The 20,057-nt window shown below is 35.8% G+C and overlaps 1 protein-coding gene across 2 annotated transcripts in view; it reads right to left on the bottom strand.

The window, feature by feature from the left end:
* The window catches only part of LOC150107659 (calmodulin-binding transcription activator 2-like), a 790,456-nt gene that overhangs the window by 737,877 nt on the left and 32,522 nt on the right, over window positions 1-20,057 (bottom strand). For both annotated transcript variants that reach the window (XM_090391992.1, XM_090391993.1), the window contains exon 2: window positions 19,684-19,817. In XM_090391992.1, the coding sequence (XP_090248118.1) occupies window positions 19,684-19,708 (25 nt within the window). In that variant the 5' untranslated portion in view covers window positions 19,709-19,817. The remainder of the gene's footprint in view (window positions 1-19,683; window positions 19,818-20,057) is intronic.

The following is a 20,057-nucleotide window of genomic DNA, read 5'->3' as shown; positions in this document are numbered from 1 at the left end:
CAGTGGAACCAGTGGCAGCCCGTGAAGTTTTAAGTGGGGGTGCTGCCTATACAAAATTTAAAAAAAATCATTCTTTTTTTCCTAATTAGTAACCAATTTATTAATAAATGAATCTACAGATTTATTTATTAATAAATTGGTTACTAATTAGGAAAAAAAGAATGATTTTTTTTAAATTTTGTATAGGCAGCACCCCACTTAAAACTTCACGGGCCACCACTGAGTGGAATAAACAGTCCCAGAGACAGAGAAGCCAAAGAAGTGGATCTCATGGGAGACATTAAGATTATTCAAGAAAATAGAGCATTAAAGATTAGGAGAGTGATCTCTGTAAAAATGGAAGAATAATAGAGTGAAATGCAATGAAGTGAAGGCAGTGAGAAAAGACAAATCTAAGTGACTAACAGAAAAGAGCAAAGATAACAATAAAAATTATGGTAAATACAGAACAAGAGAAGTATGTAAGATGATCAGAGCCATCAATTAACAATGGAGTCAGAAAGCAGAGAACCATAAAAGATGAAAATGGTGAAATCTTGAAGAACATAGAAGAAACAAGAGAGAGAAACAAGATACTGCTCAGAGTTACGTAAGACATAGGGAGATATTGAGATCCAAAAGAGGCTAACTGATGATTCAGGGCAAATATCACCACCACTCACAGAGGGAAAAACATATACTGAGGGATGAGGTTGTAAAGGCAGTAAAAAAACACCTGAAAAACCATAAAAAAGTTGCAATGATGAGACCACTGGAAATATTTAAACAGCATTTGTCCAGTGGTGATCATGCACAAACTAGACCAGTTGTGTAACATTGCATGGGACAAAAACAAAATACTAAAAGAATAGACAAAATACCTATTCACAAAGGCAAAATGGACTGCAAAAAAACTATAGAACAATTGCTCTAATGCAGTGTTTCTCAACTTTTTTTGGATCATGCCCCACCTCAATGTCTCAAAGATCTTGATGCCCCCCCCCCAGCATAATAGTCAGCCAAGTTCTGAAAAAGTATAACATAAATATGTATAAATAATAATAAATATAAAGATTTCTAATTTTTTAATTGGTTGACTTTCAGAAAGTCAATCAGAACAAGTGCATGGGCACCTCCACTGAGTCCATAGACTCATTGCAGGATACCCAATCTATCTTACCTCTCTCTTTGAATCGATTAACAGACAAAGCACTCAACTGATTCTAGCAACCCATTCCACTCATTCACGACTCTCCAAGCAAACAATCTAGTCCTCACACCCTTACTAACTATACATCCTTCAATCAACTTTCAGGGATAACCCTCTTGTTCTGGTCACTCTAGCCAAGTGCTGAAACATTTCCCCTGAATCTATCTTATAAAATCCTTTAAGCAACTTAACTGTTTTTATGATATTCCCTATTTTTCTGCTATCAACTAACTTCTGCAATCCACACACACCTTCAATCTATCATCATAGGGAACATTCCACAGGCCACTCACCATCTTGGTCACTTGCCTCTGAATTCTCTCCACCACTTCCATAGAAATCCCAAGAAACTCAGGGGACCAGACTTGAGCACAGTAATCCAGATGTGGGCATGTAAAACCTTATAAAGAGGAAAAACAACTTCCTTATCTCTACCTGTTAATGTGCTCTTCAATAGTCAAGTAATCTTAAAGGCTACCTTAGCAATATGTCCTCTAAACTAACTCTGTCTACCAGAATCTTGAGCTTCATCTATTTCTTGGAGTACAGGGCCATCAATGTGATACACAGTGTGTAATCTATTTATCCCAAAATGCATAACTTTACATTTCTTGACATTAAATTGACATCCATTAACTTTTGCCCATACTGACAGTCTATTTAAATCATCCTGCAAATCTCCACATCACCTTGATTAACTATTACTTTATCAAGCATCAGTAAACAACTGAATATTTCCTTTCAGGTTATTTCCTATATCATTTATGTACAAATTAAACAGCAATGGTCCCAGCACTGAACTTGATGCACACAACTAGTCACCTGTTTTTGCCAATTCTGCCTCTCCATATACCACTTTTTGATATCTATCCAGCATATATCATCCACTTAACCAGTGTCATATCCACCCCATTTGTTCTAATTTGTGTAAATAAAATTAATCTTAAAATCCACTTCAATCTTAAAAAATCTTAAATCCACTCCATAAGATTCATCAGAAATTAATCTTATGGAGTGGACAGGAACTTGAAATGTCTAGTGCAGAGACTGCTGTGAGAACTTGTGGAGAAACAGGAAGATTGAGACATGGAGCTCCAATATCCTCAAGCATCTTAATCATGATTTTGGAAAGAGCAATGGAGGTCAAAGGATAACATAAGGAGAATTTCAATTCAAGGCACAACTAGTCATTAGTAAAGAAGATGAAGAACTAGAAAGAATAGTGCTAGAGTTAAGTGAAATAGGAGAGAGATATGAGCAGATAATGAAAAATGAAAATGTTGGACATTGAAAAAAAAAACTGATTTTTGGAGAGAAGAAAAAGCAAATCAAAGGTCAACCGATGAGAGGTAGAAGAGATTAGGAACTTCATATACCTAGGATGCAACATGATGCAGCATAATTTAAACTGTAAAAAAAAAGGGATAAGATCTCAGATAACAAAAGTAAAAGTAAACCTACAGGTAATGGTCAATATATGGAAAAGTAAATCAGTGAGCCTTCCCATAAAGCTGAAATTTCTGGAAACATGAAATTTATATTCTTTATGCTTATGAAACATCGGTAATGGTCAAAGACTCTGTGAGAAGATCAACTTTGTATTAACTTTCAAAAGAACGTGCTATAGAAAGATTCTATGAACTGGATGATATATAAGATAACTGTATAAGGCAAAATAAATTGCAAAAAGAATCTAATGCAGAAAATGATGTGCATGAAACTACAGTTTTTTGGATATATCTGCAGAATGTCCAAATATCAAAATCTTGATGTTTGTTACAATGGAACAGCATAAACAGAAGAGGACAGCAAAGGAGAGAGTGGATAGATAATGTGAAGGAGTGGTGTGTAAAGGTGCAAAGGATTGAGCCATCTGGCAATGGACAAAGAGAAATGGAAAAGAATAGTGAAACAAGCATCAGATACCAATGGGCACTGGACCCATGAGCACATCATCAGTATCCACAGGTACAATGTCCACTGTCATATGAAGTAAACCTACTGTATTATCAAAATTTGCCACGCAAAATTCACATCTTCAGCAAACAGAAAAAATGAAAGGAATTGAGAAATATCCATTAGCAAACTGCTGCCTAAAGGTTGAATGCAGATCAATGATCCTTATATATAATATATAGGTTATTTATTAAAATACATAGAACTAATGTATCTTTGTTATTAATATCATTAGTAAATAACTAATACCAAAGCATGCATACATACAATAATTCAGCATAATCTCCGACCTGAAAACAGCAAACATCGCAATAAAGTGGACTTAATTCATTTAGTAACATTTTATCATCAGCCTCAATTCTTAATATACAGAATGATAAACAATAAAGAGGTTGAATGAAGTTCAATGATCCTTATATAGAATATATAGGTTATTTATTAAAATACATGGAATTAATGTATCTTTGTTATTAATATTACTATTAAGTAACTAATACCAAAGCATACATACATACATACATACAATAATTCATTGCAATGTCTGAACTGCAAACATCTCCATGAGGTTGGACTCAATTTAATTAGTAACATTTATCATCAGCCACATTTCTTAATATGGCGAATGATAAGAAATAAAGTACAGGGCAGTAAACACAAACTACACAGGACCACTGTGCTTTCTGAGAAAGAAACAAAAGATTAGCATAATGCATGAAGATCAGTCATATGAAATATCATAATCATCATCTTGTGAAATCTTATTTATTGATGGTCTTCAGAGTGACTTCAGCTCAGCTTCCTGTTTGTTTTTCTCTCTTTCACACACACACACACAGCTTGGAAAAAATCAGCAGACAGCCCCATGGGCAAGGGGCATTGTGCCATGTAACAAATCAAGCGTTTGTAGATGGTATAAATTGGAGGAATATGATGATCGCAAGTCAGTGCAACTGTTTTTGGGTGAAATGTGGCTGCGAGAAGGGAACTGATGAAGTTTGAAAGAGCCACTGTGATAGGATGTCATGTTGCAGGTCTAAGTGTTTGCAAATTGTTGACAAATTGGGCTATCCCAGGTCAACATCAGCAATACCATACTGAGATGAAGTGCATGGAGTTAACTGCAAGTGCTATGCACAGAGGATGATCCAACACACTCATCAAACATGACCTTAGGGTGCCACAAAGGATAATATGCAAACACTGCCATTCATTGGCCAACATGTTGAAGCAGAGTTCCAGACATTGACTGGAAATCTGAATTTGCACAAAAACATTCAGAACCAAGGCTCACAACATGGGTTTTCATGGTAGGACTACAATATGCAAACAAGAATATATAAATATATAATTTAAATAAAGGAATATATAATACTAAAGCAAGTGCACTACTTAACAAATCAATGCTGACTCTCACAGATAACATTACCCTCATCTGCCCAATGCTGTAAATGATCCCTCACTAATTTCTCCAAAATCTTAACTACTGATGAAATACAAACTGGTCTATAGTTTGACACTTCCAGTCTGCTACCAGCCTTATACAATGGAACTATTTTACCCTCCTTCCACTCCTTGGGCATCTTTCCCATGACCAGACTTCAATGAAAAACCAGGTCAATGGAGCTGTCAATTCTTTAGAACATTCTCTTGAAGCCATGCCGAAATCCCATCCAGTTCCATTGCATTATTGACTAGTCAGTATTTGAAACACTAACAATAGAGTAATCAGTATTTGAAACACACTTCTTGCACTTCTACTTACTTCTTGCCTCTATCCCTCCAGTATTAAAAACTACTTCTCCATTATGAAATATCCCAATAAAGTGTTCATTGAACAACTTCACTATGTCATTTTGCATCGGCCATTCTATTCCCATTTTTATCCAATAATGTCATTCTTCCACAATCATTTCTCCTCCTGATGACCACATAATGAAAGAATTCTGTAGGATTTTTTTGTATCTTAGGGCCAATCACTTCTCATATTCCAGTTTTGATTTCCTTACCATATACTAGCACTGGCTTGAGTATTATATTCTTCATGCATCTGCTCCCCAACCCTCTCCTTATCTCCTCCATAATCTCTTTTTTACCTGCAGTTCTCGTTTGAAATTGTTTGTCATCAACTTTACACCAAATTGTGTTTTCTTCTTCACTTGCAGTATACAACTTGCTACTGCTGCTAATAAATATTCCCAAGTGCTGATGTTATCTCACCCTTCCAATTCCTCCATCCATAGAACTGCTCCAAGCTGATATCTAAGACTATTATAATCACCTGCCTTATAATTCCACATATATTCCTTTTTCTTTGATACTCCTGCATGTCGATTCATCTTCCAAGTAAAAACCACATGGTTACTCTCTCTCCAACTGTGGGCAGATACGAGGTCTCAGTTATAATCAGATCTTCTGATACTGTGACCAAACCTAAAACTCTCGAACCTCGTGTTCCTTCTACTACATGTTGTCTAAAACATTTGTCCCTCAAGAATTCCAGGAATTCCATTCCCTTATTACTACATGCAGTTTCCTCTTCCCAGTTTATATTGCTGTAGCTAAAATCTCACATAACAATAATTCTTTTTTGCACTCAACAAGATCAACTGCCTAAACACCTCCTGCTCTTTACCCGCTATGCTCCCTGGTTTAGAGCAACACCCCACTACATATCCTGTCATGTCCACCTCTACCTCATAACATATGCTATCAAAACCATTAGTGCCACTGCCCTCCAAATCCTCCAACTTTGAGAGGACTAAGTCATTGCTTATCATAAGCAGTATTCCATCCCTGCATTTGCCCTTCCTATCCTATCGAAAAATGTTATACCCTGCTCCTTCTCTTCCTTTCGGTATATCATCTTCCATCAGCCATGTCTCAATGATCACAATAATCTTTGGACAGGCTGATGATATCTGTCCGCCAATTCATCACCTTTATTCCGGATACTCCTGGCATTAGTATAAAGAATTAAGGCATTGTCACCTTTTAGACTCCACTGGAGTCTGGAGGGGACAATGATACCCACATTACCCGATGTATCCTCCCTTCTCCCAAGCACCTATTCCCACAAGAGAACCCCCTCTTACTACCCACCCTGATAATTCTAGTTTCCCTACACTGACTTGTTTCAGAGAACATTCTCTCCAGATGCTTATGTTCTTCCTCATTTAAATACAAGCATTCTTTTTTCTTTTTGTCCTCAAATGCCCTCCAAGCATCCATGTAATCCAAGCTTCTCTTCTGACACATTCCGGCTATTATACTATTCATTACTGCTTCTCTTCTCCACAGCTCTGCATTATCATACTTGGGCAACACACTATCTTCCCTTTCAGTCTTCTTCCGTACAACCTCAAGCAAGAACCTCAGATCTCTTGCCACCCAATTCATCCCAAGTTGTTCATGTCATCCATCCTTTCACCTCATTTAACTGCTATATCACACTATCATTCCTCCAGGCAAACACTCCTCTGGCATTCTATCTTCTACATTACACAATGGATCATCGAGTCTTCACACGTACTTCTTACCACTGTATCTACCTTGCTCACCTGCATCCCTCCCTTCCTCCCTCTCTAACACTTTCTTTGTTCTCCCACTTACTTGCCATTATCTCTCCATCCCTGGTTCTAGCACTGTTTCGCCTTTATCTAATTCCTTCTCTTCTACTGGTTCTCCTATTTTTCCGCTTCTATCATTTCCATAACTCTTTCTTACTCCTACTTGAATTTGCTTTGCATTCCTTGTTTCCAGTCACGTAATCTCTTGCTCAGCATTCATTCTCCCAATTAACACCATCTTCAAAAACTTCACGATGTTTCAAACCACTACACTCCCTACTTTTATTTTTTCATTCACATTCTGCTCATTTTCCTCACCCTCAATCACACTACTCATCTCTCTCTCTTAGTATTCACCTGTTTCTGATGTGATACTGCCAAGGTCCGTTATGCTAATTTCTAAATCACAAAGTTCTTCCCATTTTCTACATTTCCCACAGACATGTACTCCCGATCTCTCACCTGCCATATTTCTAACTGCTGGGATGCATACATGCCACAAGCACTGCATACCACAAAATTCCGTAGTATGTTGTGTAAAATGTAGTCCTTAAATGGGAATGGACTTGGTGATAAACCATTGGCCAACTGAGCTGCAGCTGCTACCATTATTTAAACACTGCAAAAATACAACAAACTATACTGAAATATTACATTAAAGTACAAATTCCCCAACTGAAAATTACCTACAGACTATACATTGTATCTAGCTTAGATTCTCAATAATTTAAAGTAAAAACGCTAATAAATAATAATGAAAAGTTGTCTTTTTTTTTTTTTTTTTTTTTTGCAGAACAAGATAACTCACCAGAGTTAAAGATCGGTACTATCAACGTAAGAAGCCTGAATGGCAAAGAAATGGAGCTAGCTGAGGAATTAGATAAGTACCAGATCGACATAATAGGGATGACTGAAACAAAAAAAGACCAAAACTGGTGAGATCTTTCTGAGCAATAAATACAAAATGTTATATTCAGGCAATGACAATCAAGGAAAAGAAGGAGTAGCCATAGTATTCAACACAAAATACGAGGCTAGTCTTCTTGAATGGCAGTCAGTCTCAAGTAGAGTAATGTGGGCAAATATGAGAATGGGGAACTGGACAATGAAACTCATTTGTGCCTATGGGCCCACAGAAGGTTCTACTAAGGTAGAAGTGGAGGAAATTTTTGAGGCTTTAGAAAAAGCAACTGACACAATGAAAAAGGAAAAGTTGGTCCTTGTTGGGGATCTCAATAGCAGAGTAGGAAATGATTGTGAGACATACAAAAATATTTTGGGAAAATTTGGAGAAAAGAGCAAAGCTAATAATAATGGCAAATATCTGTTGTATTTCCGCTCAGGACATGAACTAGTTATTACTAACACCATGTTCCAACATAAAAATGTGCACAAATTCACATAGAGAGAAGAGGCTAGGAATAAGAAAAGTCTCATTGACTATATTATTGTTGATAGTGATGTTTTCTCCCTGGTGCAGGACACCAGAGTGTACAGAGGATTTGAAATTGGAAGTGATCACTATTTAGTCCTGAGCAGGATAAAATTGAATTTCATATTGAAAAGAATAACATGTAAGAAAGTTTTAAAGCGAATAAAAGTTGAGCAGCTCTCAGATGTGAACTGTAGACTAAAATACACAAAGATTATTGAAGAAAAAATGAAAGAGTTTGAGAACAGGAATCAAACCTTGGAGATTCAGTGGCAAACTCTGAAGAAAACATTGATTGATTCTGCCAGAGAGGCATGTGGTAAGGTTGTCTGTAAGGATAAAAAAATCAGAACTCCCTTGTGGATACAGGAAGTTAAAGAGGCAGTGAAGGAAAAGAAGAAAGCATATCAAAAGTTCCTGTCAAATAAGTCAGCTTGTGCTCTTAGAGAATATAGAGACAAATGCAAGAATGCTAAACACTGTGTAAAACTAGCTAAACAAACGTCATGAGAGGACTTTGGCAGGAATATAGAAAATAAATATCAAGAAGGTGACAAAATATTCTGGAGATTGTTGAAGAAGCTTAAGAATGGAGGAAAGAGTGCTGTAAAAGGAATTAGAGATGATAAAGGTGACATGAAAACGGGAGAAAAAGATATCCTTGATGTATGGGGTAATTACTTTGAAAAACTGCTAAATGAAACAAGCAGTGATGACAGCACAGTGGTAAAAAACACTGACCAGGCATGCAGTCGGGAATACATATCCATACTTGAAGTAGAAAAAGCCATCAAAGGCTTGAAATGTGGAAAGGCAGCAGGAGTAGATGATATTCGACCAGAAATGCTGAAGTATGGTGGTATAAGAGTCTTACAGTGGCTGCACTGCATAGTTCAGAAAGCCTGGACAGAGGGACGAATTCCCGATGATTGGAGAAGAGCTCTCATAGTACCCATATATAAAAAGGGAAATAAAACTGCATGTGAGAATTACAGAGGTATTTCCCTACTGAGTGTTCCTGGCAAGATCTATGCAAGTATACTTGAGAAACGGTTGAGAAGAATTGTGGAAGAAAAGCTTGGTGAAGAACAAGCTGGATTCAGGCCAAATAGAGGCTGTCAGGATCAGATCTTCACTTTACGAAAATAGTCGAGAAAGCATGGGAATATAACAAAGATCTGTATTTAAGTTTTGTCGATTTGGAAAAGGCATATGACAAGGTGCCAAGAGAGAAGCTATTCGATACGCTGCAGTTATATGGTGTCAATGGGGCATTATATCAAGCAATACTTAGTCATTATTTCAGTTGTAAGTCAGCAGTTAGAATTGAAGGAAGTACAGGAAGATGGTTTAATGTTAAATCTGGTGTGAGACAAGGATATATGTTATCCCCTCTGTTATTCATTATCTATATGGATCACATTATGAAGGAAAGTGGTATTAAACATGATATCAAAATTGGAGATGTTAATGTCAGCTCTTTGCTTTATGCGGATGATGTTATACTTCTAAATAAATCCCCTACAAGTCTGCAAGATTCTCTGACTAAATTGAATAGCTGTTGTAATAGATATGGTATGAAGGTCAGCAATAAAAAGACAAAGACAATGAAAATAGGCAGAATCATTGAAAATGTCAACTGTGTTGTGAATGGAGAACCTGTGGAACAAGTAAAACATTTCAGCTATTTAGGCACAATTTTTACTGAAGATGGTAAATTAAATATAGAAATAGACAACAGAATCAGCAAAGCTGGTATGGTGGGAAGTCAATTGAATAAATTCATATGGAATAAGAGAGAAATTTGTCAGAACACTAAATTAGCTGTATACAAGACAGTGTTCAAACCAGTTTTAACTTATGGATCTGAGAGCTGGGTCAGAAGTAAAACACTTGACCAAAGACTAGAGACCACAGATATGAGAGTCCTGAGAAAGATTATAGGCGTGAACAGATGGCATCAGTGGCAATATCATATTAGAAACGAGGATATTAGGAAAGAACTTGTCATTGTCAGCATCCAGGAATGTGTTAGCAGAGCTAATCTCAGGTGGTATGGTCACTTAAACAGAATGGGCGAGGAAAGATTAGCAAAACAAGTGTTCTCTACCAGGTTGGCAGCAAAACGACCCAGAGGAAGACCAAGATATAGGTGGATTGATACGGTACAAAGTGCTTTAGATGATAGAAATATAAGATCTGATAATGTTGGAGTCTTCACAAGTAACAGACTGATTTGGAGGAAAATTGTAGATAGGAAATTAATAATGATGTAATTTTTTTCATGTAGTACTATCATATCCTGTACACCCCTTGAGGGTACATGGCAGGAATTTGATGATGATGATGATAAATTTTGTAACATATCTATCTCTAAACCTCACCCTCTGTTGGACTCCATAATATTTCAAACATATGAATGAATTTCTGTTTATATATATATATATATAGCTGAGTAAAGAGAAATTCTACGAATCGAGTCAAAATGTTCAAGACAGATTATTCTTAGTAGAGTTTCAAGTTCAGAGATTTTAGTGTTAATTGAAAAGAAAAGCTTCTTAATACAATATATCCTTCCTAATGGTAGCACCTTGCTGTTTGGCAAATCTTACAAGCCGAATAAGAGTTTATAGCCCCTATAATTTCATAAAATTAGGAATTAAACCAGCATTACATCATTTTAGAAACATAAGTTGGTTACATAAGTGAGAGTTCTTTAAACATAGCTTACCAAAATTTCTGACAGATTTCCAGTATTCTTCACCATAAGAATCACTTACTAGACATTTAGTAGATATAGTATATTTTAAATAACTGCTTCATGCATGTGAGAGAAAAATAAGTCTGTTCCCATTTAAGGACTACATTTTACACACATATTATGGGATTTGGGGTATGTGGTGCTTGTGACATGTACACATCCCGGCAGTTAGAAAAGCGATTTTTTTTTTTTTTTTTTTTTTTTTTTTTTTTTTTTTTAATTATACAACTATACTTATTTCTCTGGAACTCTAATAGTGTTGCACCCTACTTGTACAGCTGTAACCAATTATTATTGTTGCTGTACGGACACCTCCATGGATTCCAAAAACTCATTGCAGGAGATCCAATCTATTCACACAATTTATCATACCTCTCCTTGAACCCATTAACAGACAAAGCACTCACAACTGACTGGCAATCCATTTCCACTCATTCACAACTCTCCAAGCAAAAAATCTAGTCTTCACATCCGTACTAACCACACCTTTATTCAACTTCCAGGGATGACCCCTTGTTCTGGTCACTCTAGCCAAATACTGAAACATTTCCCCTGCATATCCAATAAAACTCTTTAAGCTTAACTGTTTCTATCATATCTCCTATTTTATATCATATCTCCTATCAACAAACTTCTGCAATCCACACACCTTCAATCTATCCTCACAGGGAGCATTCCACAGGCCACTCACCATCTTTGTCACTTGCCTCTGAATCCTCTCCACCACTTCCTCATCCTCAAGAACCCTAGGGAACTAGACTTGAGCATAGTAGTCCAGATGTGTGTGTATATCAAGGCCTTATAAAGGTCATATATACGTATGCTGTATGACTCATTCTTGTGTTCATAACTTAAATGTTGTTAATCTAATTCTTCTGCCTTCTCTCTGAATGAAGCTCATGACATTATTGAGAGAAATATGTAGGAGAAATAAATTCTATTTAGTTTTCTCTCTCATGTGTGAAGCTGTTATTTAAAATATTGTACTATGTCTAACATCCATGTCTAGTAAACGAAACATCTCTTTAGTAATCCTATCTAGAATTAAAACAAATATTGTATTTTAAATACAATTGGTTGCAATAAGGAATCTTTTCACATTGGCTCGAAGTTGACATTCATTACAAAATAAAGAACACATCTTATCTTTGTAACTAGAGTACAAATAGTTCTCAGGAACATTACCTTATTCCAGAAAGTTGAACTTGAAGACAATAAATATTACAATAAGCTGCCTTGCAGTTCTCTAGACACAATCTTCATTCCTTTCCTTAACTGAATAAATAGTTTTTCTCTAGTCTTCAGTAACACACATTATCACAAGGAGCACTGTTTGGAAGAGAGACACAACTTTCTGCATGAGATAAAATGTTCAGTCTTAAATCCATCCAGTGAGAGGAACAAACACAGGGTTACATAAATATATCTAATGCCAAAATTTGCTTTCTAAACTTCAGCAACTGTTATTCCTTATAACAAAAACTATATTCCAGGCATTCTTCCAGATTATTTATTGGTAGTTATACACCATTAAAAAGAAATATATACCTTCAGATAATTCCATAGGTCTCTGCATACATTCCTGTAATCTTTTTTCTGTCAAAATGGCTGCCTGTAACCACCTCATTACCTAGCCATGAGTTTTTTTCCTCTTTCTCTCTCTCTCTACTTACTTCCTCTTTCCCTCCCTGCACATGCAAGTGCCAACATCAGACTCACTGCTACTGGCTGAAAGTGCAATACAGTACTTGAGCTATGTATAATGCCAACTCCATGTTTGTCATTTGTCACCATTATGTAACTTTGCTGAAATCACCAAATATTACAACATAAACCAAATCTGCAATTCATTTTAAAAACATTTTACAAAATGAATTAACTTTTATTCCCTTCATGGAAACAAAGACAAGTGAATTTAATTAAAACACTAAATTAAATTTTGCAATGGAGTGTTAAAGGAAACTACTACATTACCAATTCTTTTTCCATTAAGACTGCTTAATACATAATTACCTAATTAAAAAAATAATGTGGTATATCTGAATGAAACTCCTCAAATACTCTACACATGCACACAGTCTAGCAGTGATTTTATTTTTGTAGCATATAACAGAGACAGCTGTTGATGTCAAAGCAACAAAAGCAATTCATTTGCCTTGACCTACAGACAAGATAGATAAAGTTTGAAATGCTCCAGTTGCAGGGCACTGTCTCTGGCAGAGGCATACACTTCATTTTGGTACCCAAAATCAAGTTATGATCTAATCAGTGCCCGGTACAATTGAAGCAAAGGACATATCAGCAACCCAAGAGGTAAACGATAGGGTGCAGAAAATGTCCATTGCTTTACAGCACTTATTATTATTCTAAAAGACTGCCAGCAAGTCAGGGACTCATCAAGGATGGCCACATAACACTCACACCATGTCACACATTCTTTTGAATTCATTAACATTATTTGCACTCATAACCTGCAAAAGCAAGCCATTCCAGTTATGAGAGAAAAATCTAGCTGTCACCCCTTTCTTGACTGCATTTGTTCTCAACTATCATGGATGCCCCTCATCCTCTCTGAACCATCCATAAAATTAAAAATTCCACCTACTGGTATCCTGCATGGCACTTTCAGAAGTTTGTAGGTCTATCATATCATCTGTCTTTCTCCTGTTTGCTAGTGTTCTGTAGTCCACAAATTCTCAATCTGTACTCCTAATCTACATTTGACTAGTCAATATCATCTGTAACATTTTCTTTGCATTCTCTTCACTATATCTGCATCTCCTCAAAAACCAAGAAAACAGATCTGTGCACAACAACAGCCCAGATGATGCTGTATCAAAATAGCTTCTTTATTCTTACATCAGTGTTTGTTTCAGCTTTGTAATTATCCCCAGAGTTGTATTCACAATTTTTGCTAAATGAATACCCCCCCCCCTGCAAACTTCAACTTCCTATCTACTTAAACTCCAAAATCTATAGCCTGATCAGTTTCTTCTAGCATAATCCCACCAATATGACATGCCACTGGATATCTGATTACACCAAAATATGTAACTTTACATAATAAAAATAACTAACACTGGGTTTATTGGTCATAAAGATTTGATACTAGTAGTTTTGCTACGTAAACTGGTCGCTTCATCTGGGTTTGGATGAACATATAAATATAAATAAACAACAAGCTTTGATTATGGATCAATACATTACTAAAAATATTAGTTTTGTGGTCGAAAATAACATACTTATAATATATGCAACTTTACATTTACTAACATTGAACTGACAGCCATTTTCACATGCCCACAATTCAAGCATATTCAAATCATTTGGCAAATACTGCATTCCTGATTACCATGCCTATCTTTGCATTATCAACAAATAACTGTATGTGACCTCTTAAATCCTGTAATATGATCGAATCCCATCTATGATATGAGGAATCTTATCAGGTGTTTTCAATCAAATGGTGAGTTAGCTGGTCACATATGGAGGTAGAGGCTTTTTTCCTACTGGAAACTCAGGTTTTTCATCCCTCAAAATAAGCAAACTGGCTCTGTGAACATGCATATCTACAAATGAGATACTAACTGTGAAATGGAGAGAATTAGAGGCTCACCATCTCATCTGTCTACCAAACATTATGACTCTCGGGTAGAGATCCATACTTGAGTCATGGAGAATACCTGAGAGTCATGGAGATGACACTTGATAGGACAGGAATATCATTGATATAAAGAATGAATACCATAACAGTGAACCAAGGAATGATCCCTGGGGTATACACCACTGTTCTTAAATCTTATAGCCTTGCATCTCCCATACACCACTTCATGTCTGTTATTCAGCCATGCTCTTATCTAACCTAGTCAGTTATTGATAATCCAATCCCATGTCCTCAAACTTATGCAACAGCCTTCCATACTGAATCCTGTCAAACACTTTAGCAAAGTCAAAATGTATCATGTGCAGTTCGATTGCTAATGTATTCTCAAATTGATCCCCCACATGTAATGGGGATGGTGTTCTCTCTCTTCAGATTTTCCTGTTAATGCCAGAGTCCCTCAGGGCTCTGTCATTTCACCCACCCTCTTCCTGATTTATATAAATGATATGCTCTCATCACCTGCAAACCTAATTCATAGTTTTGCTGATGACAGCAGTTTTCACTCATCTTACTTGTACAACAAACCTTGCACAGTGCTCAAACATCCCAAGCTTTAAGATCATCTGTAATAAGTGTCCTGAATACTGATCTCTATAGTATCCTTGGTTGGGTTCTAGTCAACTTCAATGCTTCAAAAAAGACAGTTTTGCTTGTTTTCTCACAGAAAAAAAAAAGACTTCAGATGTTCTCCACTTCCTTTTAATGATGATGCTCATCTCAACAGTCAAGACCAAATCTCTCTTCTTGGTCTGACTCCTGCTTCAAACCTTTCCTGGCATAATCATATCATTTCTATAGTATAATCAGCTTCTAAAAACTTGGCATCCTTGTCTGCTCAAGATAGTACTTCTCTTCTAAACAGTTACTTATTCTGTATAAATCCTAAATCCAATCAACCATGGAATACTGCTATCATGTTTGAGTGGTGCATCTCAGAGCTCTCTAAAAATTCTTGATATTGTTCAGAAAAGGGCAGTTCATTTGATTAATGACATCTCTTACACTCTCTTTAGCCACTTTCCCATAGAAGATCAGTCTCCGCACTGTCTCTTCTATAGATATTTCCATAGTCATTCAGCAGAGCTTGCATTCATTATGTCTTCCATTTTTGCCAGAACTATAGGAACAAGGACTATACCAAGTGGTGAGCTATGGAAATTTTAATAAAGGGCTCGCATTGTCGAGCAAAAAAAAAGGAGGGGCTAACTTAGCCCTTATAATATTTATATTGCGACTTTGTAGAGCTTCTGGCATATATAATTCCTGTAGGATATCAATCATCAATGCTAAATCTTTTAAAAATTCAAAATTGAGAAGTCGATTTAAAAAGCCGTTATATTTATCGTTCGATGCACAATGCTTGCATAAAGCTGGGTAATTTCTCCACACAGCAAGAAGCCAATCGTAAACTGCAAAGCTGCCCATCGTGGTTCAAACACATGGCTGATCTTCAAAATTTCGATACCAAGGTCTTTTGCAATTGTATTTAATTCTTGTTGTTTTTTTGGCGATTGATGATAAAAAGCATAAAATTTATCCATAAATATTTCAAAATGATTTATTTCTTTAATATTTTTTATCGAATTGTCTAATGCTAATTGTAAACGATAAGCTACGCAATACAAAATCACAATGTCAGGAAATTTTTGTAGAAGTTTGATTGCAACACCCGATTTGTTTCCTAACATTACACTAGCTCCATCAGAATAAAATGCAATCAGATGATTTTTTAAATAGTTATCAGAAAATCTATATGAATTTAAAGTAGCAATTAATTATAGTAGCATGTATACATTCCGCGGTGGTATTTTCTAGTTCTACAAGATTATTAAACAAGAACAAAGGTCTCGCAAATTTGAGAAAAATTTAACAAGGGGCTCGTGTGAGCCCCTTATAGCTCACCACTGACTATACCTTTAGCAATTTAAGAAGAATATCAACAGATTACTCCACTCCTGATCCCTGCCTAGACATCACATTTATTTACTATAGGCCCATTGCATTTTGTGTGTGGGATTAATATATAAAAAAAAATATCTCCTTGCCTCACTCAACCATGACATTATTACAAAACACAAACAAGTTACTCAAGTGATCTCTTATCAACTTTTCAAAAATCTTCACTACCAGTAGAGAGATACTGATAGGTTGATACTTGGACATATCAGTCTTTACACCACCCTTATGCAATGGAATTATCATACATTCTTTCCACTCCTGTGGAATCTTTCCTATGCAGGTCAAAAGAACAGCCAGTTAAGCTGAACACTCTTTTAGCATCTGTGATGATATCCCATCAGTCGCTATTGACAAATACATATATGAGGGTGCTCTGAAAAGTTCTCGGCCTCAACCATAGATGGCAACACTATTGGCAAGATTTTTTTTTCTAAGTTGGTATATCTGTCATAAGCCTTCATGTGAAACTGCAAGTCATTCTATCAAGTAGTTTTATACAGCTGTCTGAAGCAAAAGTGTTGTCCGTATCCCTTGAAATGGATAAAATCTAGTATCCTGCAGTTATAAAATACTTTGTAAAAGAAGGTTTAACGCCAAAAGAAATTCATTCGAAGTTCATAAAAGTTTATGGGCACTCTTCTCCTTTGTTTTCGACAATTAAGAAATGGACTGCCAAGTTTAAACATGGCCGTACCAGCCTTGAAGATGATCCACGAGAAGGACGCCCAAAAAGTGTAGCAACGTCAGAAATCATTGATGAAGTGCACAATACGTATTGGATGACCGAGTCGAAGTGCATGAAACTGCTGAGACTATAGACATTTCAAAAGAACATGTAGGATATATTTTGTACGAAAACTAAAGCAAATGAAAAAGTTTTGTGCAAGATGGGTGTCGCATTTGCTCACAGCTGATCAAAAATGCACTCGCTTGAAAATCTCTGAACGGTGCTTGAATCGTTCTAACAAGAATAAAACTAATTTTGTGTGTCGATTTATTACTATGGATGAGACTTGGATTCACCATTACACACCAGAATCCAAACAGCAGTTCAAAACAGTGGACAGAAGCTGGTTGTTCAGCGCTAAAGAAGACAAGGTCATGGTATTGGTGTTTTGGGATGCTAAAGGCAGTTTGTTTATTAATCATATTGAAAAGGGTAAAACAATAACCAAGGAATATTATTCCGATCTTTTAATCAGACTAGATGAAAAAATTCGTGAGAAAAGACCTGGTTTGCAAAAGAAAAAAAAAAAATCATCTTTCATCAGGACAATGTAACAGCCCAAAAAGGTGTTTTGGCAATGGAAAAATTAAGAGATCTGCACTATGAATTGTTTGAAGATCCACCCTATTCCTCAGATTTGGCTCCCTCTGACTTTTATCTCTTCCCAAACTAAAACTCATCCTCGCTGGTCAGCGTTTTTCTTTGAATCAAGAGGCGATTGCAGCTGTAGAGTGGTTCTCTGTAAGATCTGACTGAGAATCACTACAGGGACGGAATAATGGCCCTGTAGCATCACTGGAATAAATGTATTAGTCTTAAGGGAGATTATGTTGAAAAATAAAAATAATTTTGAAATTATAAATTCGTTTTTTCATTGTTAAGCCAAGAACATTTCAGGCCACCCTCGTATTTATGCAATAGTACAAACTGAATATGAATAGTATCTTCTCTAGTAACTTCTCATATACCCGAGTTTCTTCATCCAGTGAAAAGGTAGCATTGAGCTCAATGTTGCATACACTAGGTTGATATTATGCAATAGTACAAACTGAATATGAATAGTATCTTCTCTAGTAACTTCTCATATACCCGAGTTTCTTCATCCAGTGAAAAGGTAGCATTGAGCTCAATGTTGCATACACTAGGTTGATAACATTTAGCAAAATGGGCATTCATTAGTTGAATCCATAACCATGCTTAATAAGTCTGAAACAGACAAACACACAGTCATCTTATGATCAAAATCCTTTACTGATCAGAATATTTATGTCATTGATGTAGTTGCATAACTTAGCTCTTACACACATATTCCCACCATGCATTCCTCCTATCGTAATCCAGTTTCCCTGATTCTGTATTATCTCATACCAATAAATAATTTCTTGAGACTCCTGATACCAAATGTATTTGAGTATCCCTTCTTCCTTCAAACTCACTCCACACAACCAAGAGCTCACAATCATTCTTTCTATATAGCTATGCATTGAATCATTTGCTATCTCATAGTCCCTAATTCCATATTATCATATCTTAGTAATATACAGTGATATGATAATATACATTTTTTCGCTCTCTGCTCTTACTTCTCCAAGTAAGAGCAGAGAGCAAAGGATTAAACTAAATTTATTATTATTCTCCAAGTAGTCCTTTCATAGCTTCCCTCTTATCATATTTATTTCCAAACAAAACATTTGTTCCTACCAGAATTACCATCTCAGCACATCAATCTCACACGAATTTGTTGTGATGGTACACACCACTTGGACTGAGTTACAGACAGGCTCTCTAATAATAATAATACCGCAGGAACTATTTAATCTTCTTTTCACCTAATAAGGACTTTCCTTGTTTCCAGGCCCTCGCTGAGCAAGTAAGTTAAGAATAGTTTCAGCTCCTTAGTATTCTCTCTCAAATGCACAACAACGTATTCACTAATTCCCCCCCCCCCATTATCAGAATTGTGTTTTATTAATTCCCTAAGAATATCAGATACAGAGTTGACCAATATCATATATAAATCTTTCATTTCCTATTAATTTAAATGCTATAAAATTGGCAAAGTAATTCCTCCATTAATATGAAAAAAAACAATGAACCAAAATATTTAACAAACATAAATGTTATAATATTCTAGAATATCTTGAAACATTATGAAAATGTCAGACACAAAAAAACACAGTATGTTGGATAGTACAAATATTTTTCATTCCAGTGGCACCAGTTCTCAACATTCCTGACAGTCACATCCTAATACATATATAAAACAAACTGTATCTTGATAATTATGTCTATTTCTTTGAGTGATTGTCATTTGTATAAAGCACAAATCTAGATGCATAATAATCAACACTAAGCAGTAACAGCTTCTGAACTCCCATAAGTAAATGAATTACTTTATCCCTAATAAACTTATAGTGTACTATACTTACTTAATAGGACCAATTTGTGATCCATTGAAATCTTCTAACTCCCAGTTAGACTTTCATATTTTTCAGTTTCCATCACAATGTCTGAGATGTATCCTCAAATTGCTACTCTCCACTGATATTAGCATTTTAGTGTCCTAGAGTATTGACATAAGGAATAAGTATGACATCTGCATACATATTACAAGCAAATACAAACTATGATTTATAAACAGTTACCATTTATCCTTATTGATCATGAATTGCATCAATAAAAATTCATGAATAAGACACAAAACATGAACATGAATATAAACATTAGCACTTATGACCAGCAAACAAAAACAGTTACCAGATGAAATACTAGGTAACAAAAAAACTATATTTAATATAGAACA

Source organism: Typopeltis vanoorti, chromosome 4 (assembly GCF_054136105.1).
Source record: "Typopeltis vanoorti isolate ZY-2024b chromosome 4, IOZ_Tvanoo_1.0, whole genome shotgun sequence".
In the NCBI taxonomy this organism is placed as follows: domain Eukaryota; kingdom Metazoa; phylum Arthropoda; class Arachnida; order Uropygi; family Thelyphonidae; genus Typopeltis; species Typopeltis vanoorti.
The sequence above is the reverse complement of the archived record's forward strand: the minus strand, read 5'-3'. Positions and strand labels throughout refer to the sequence as shown.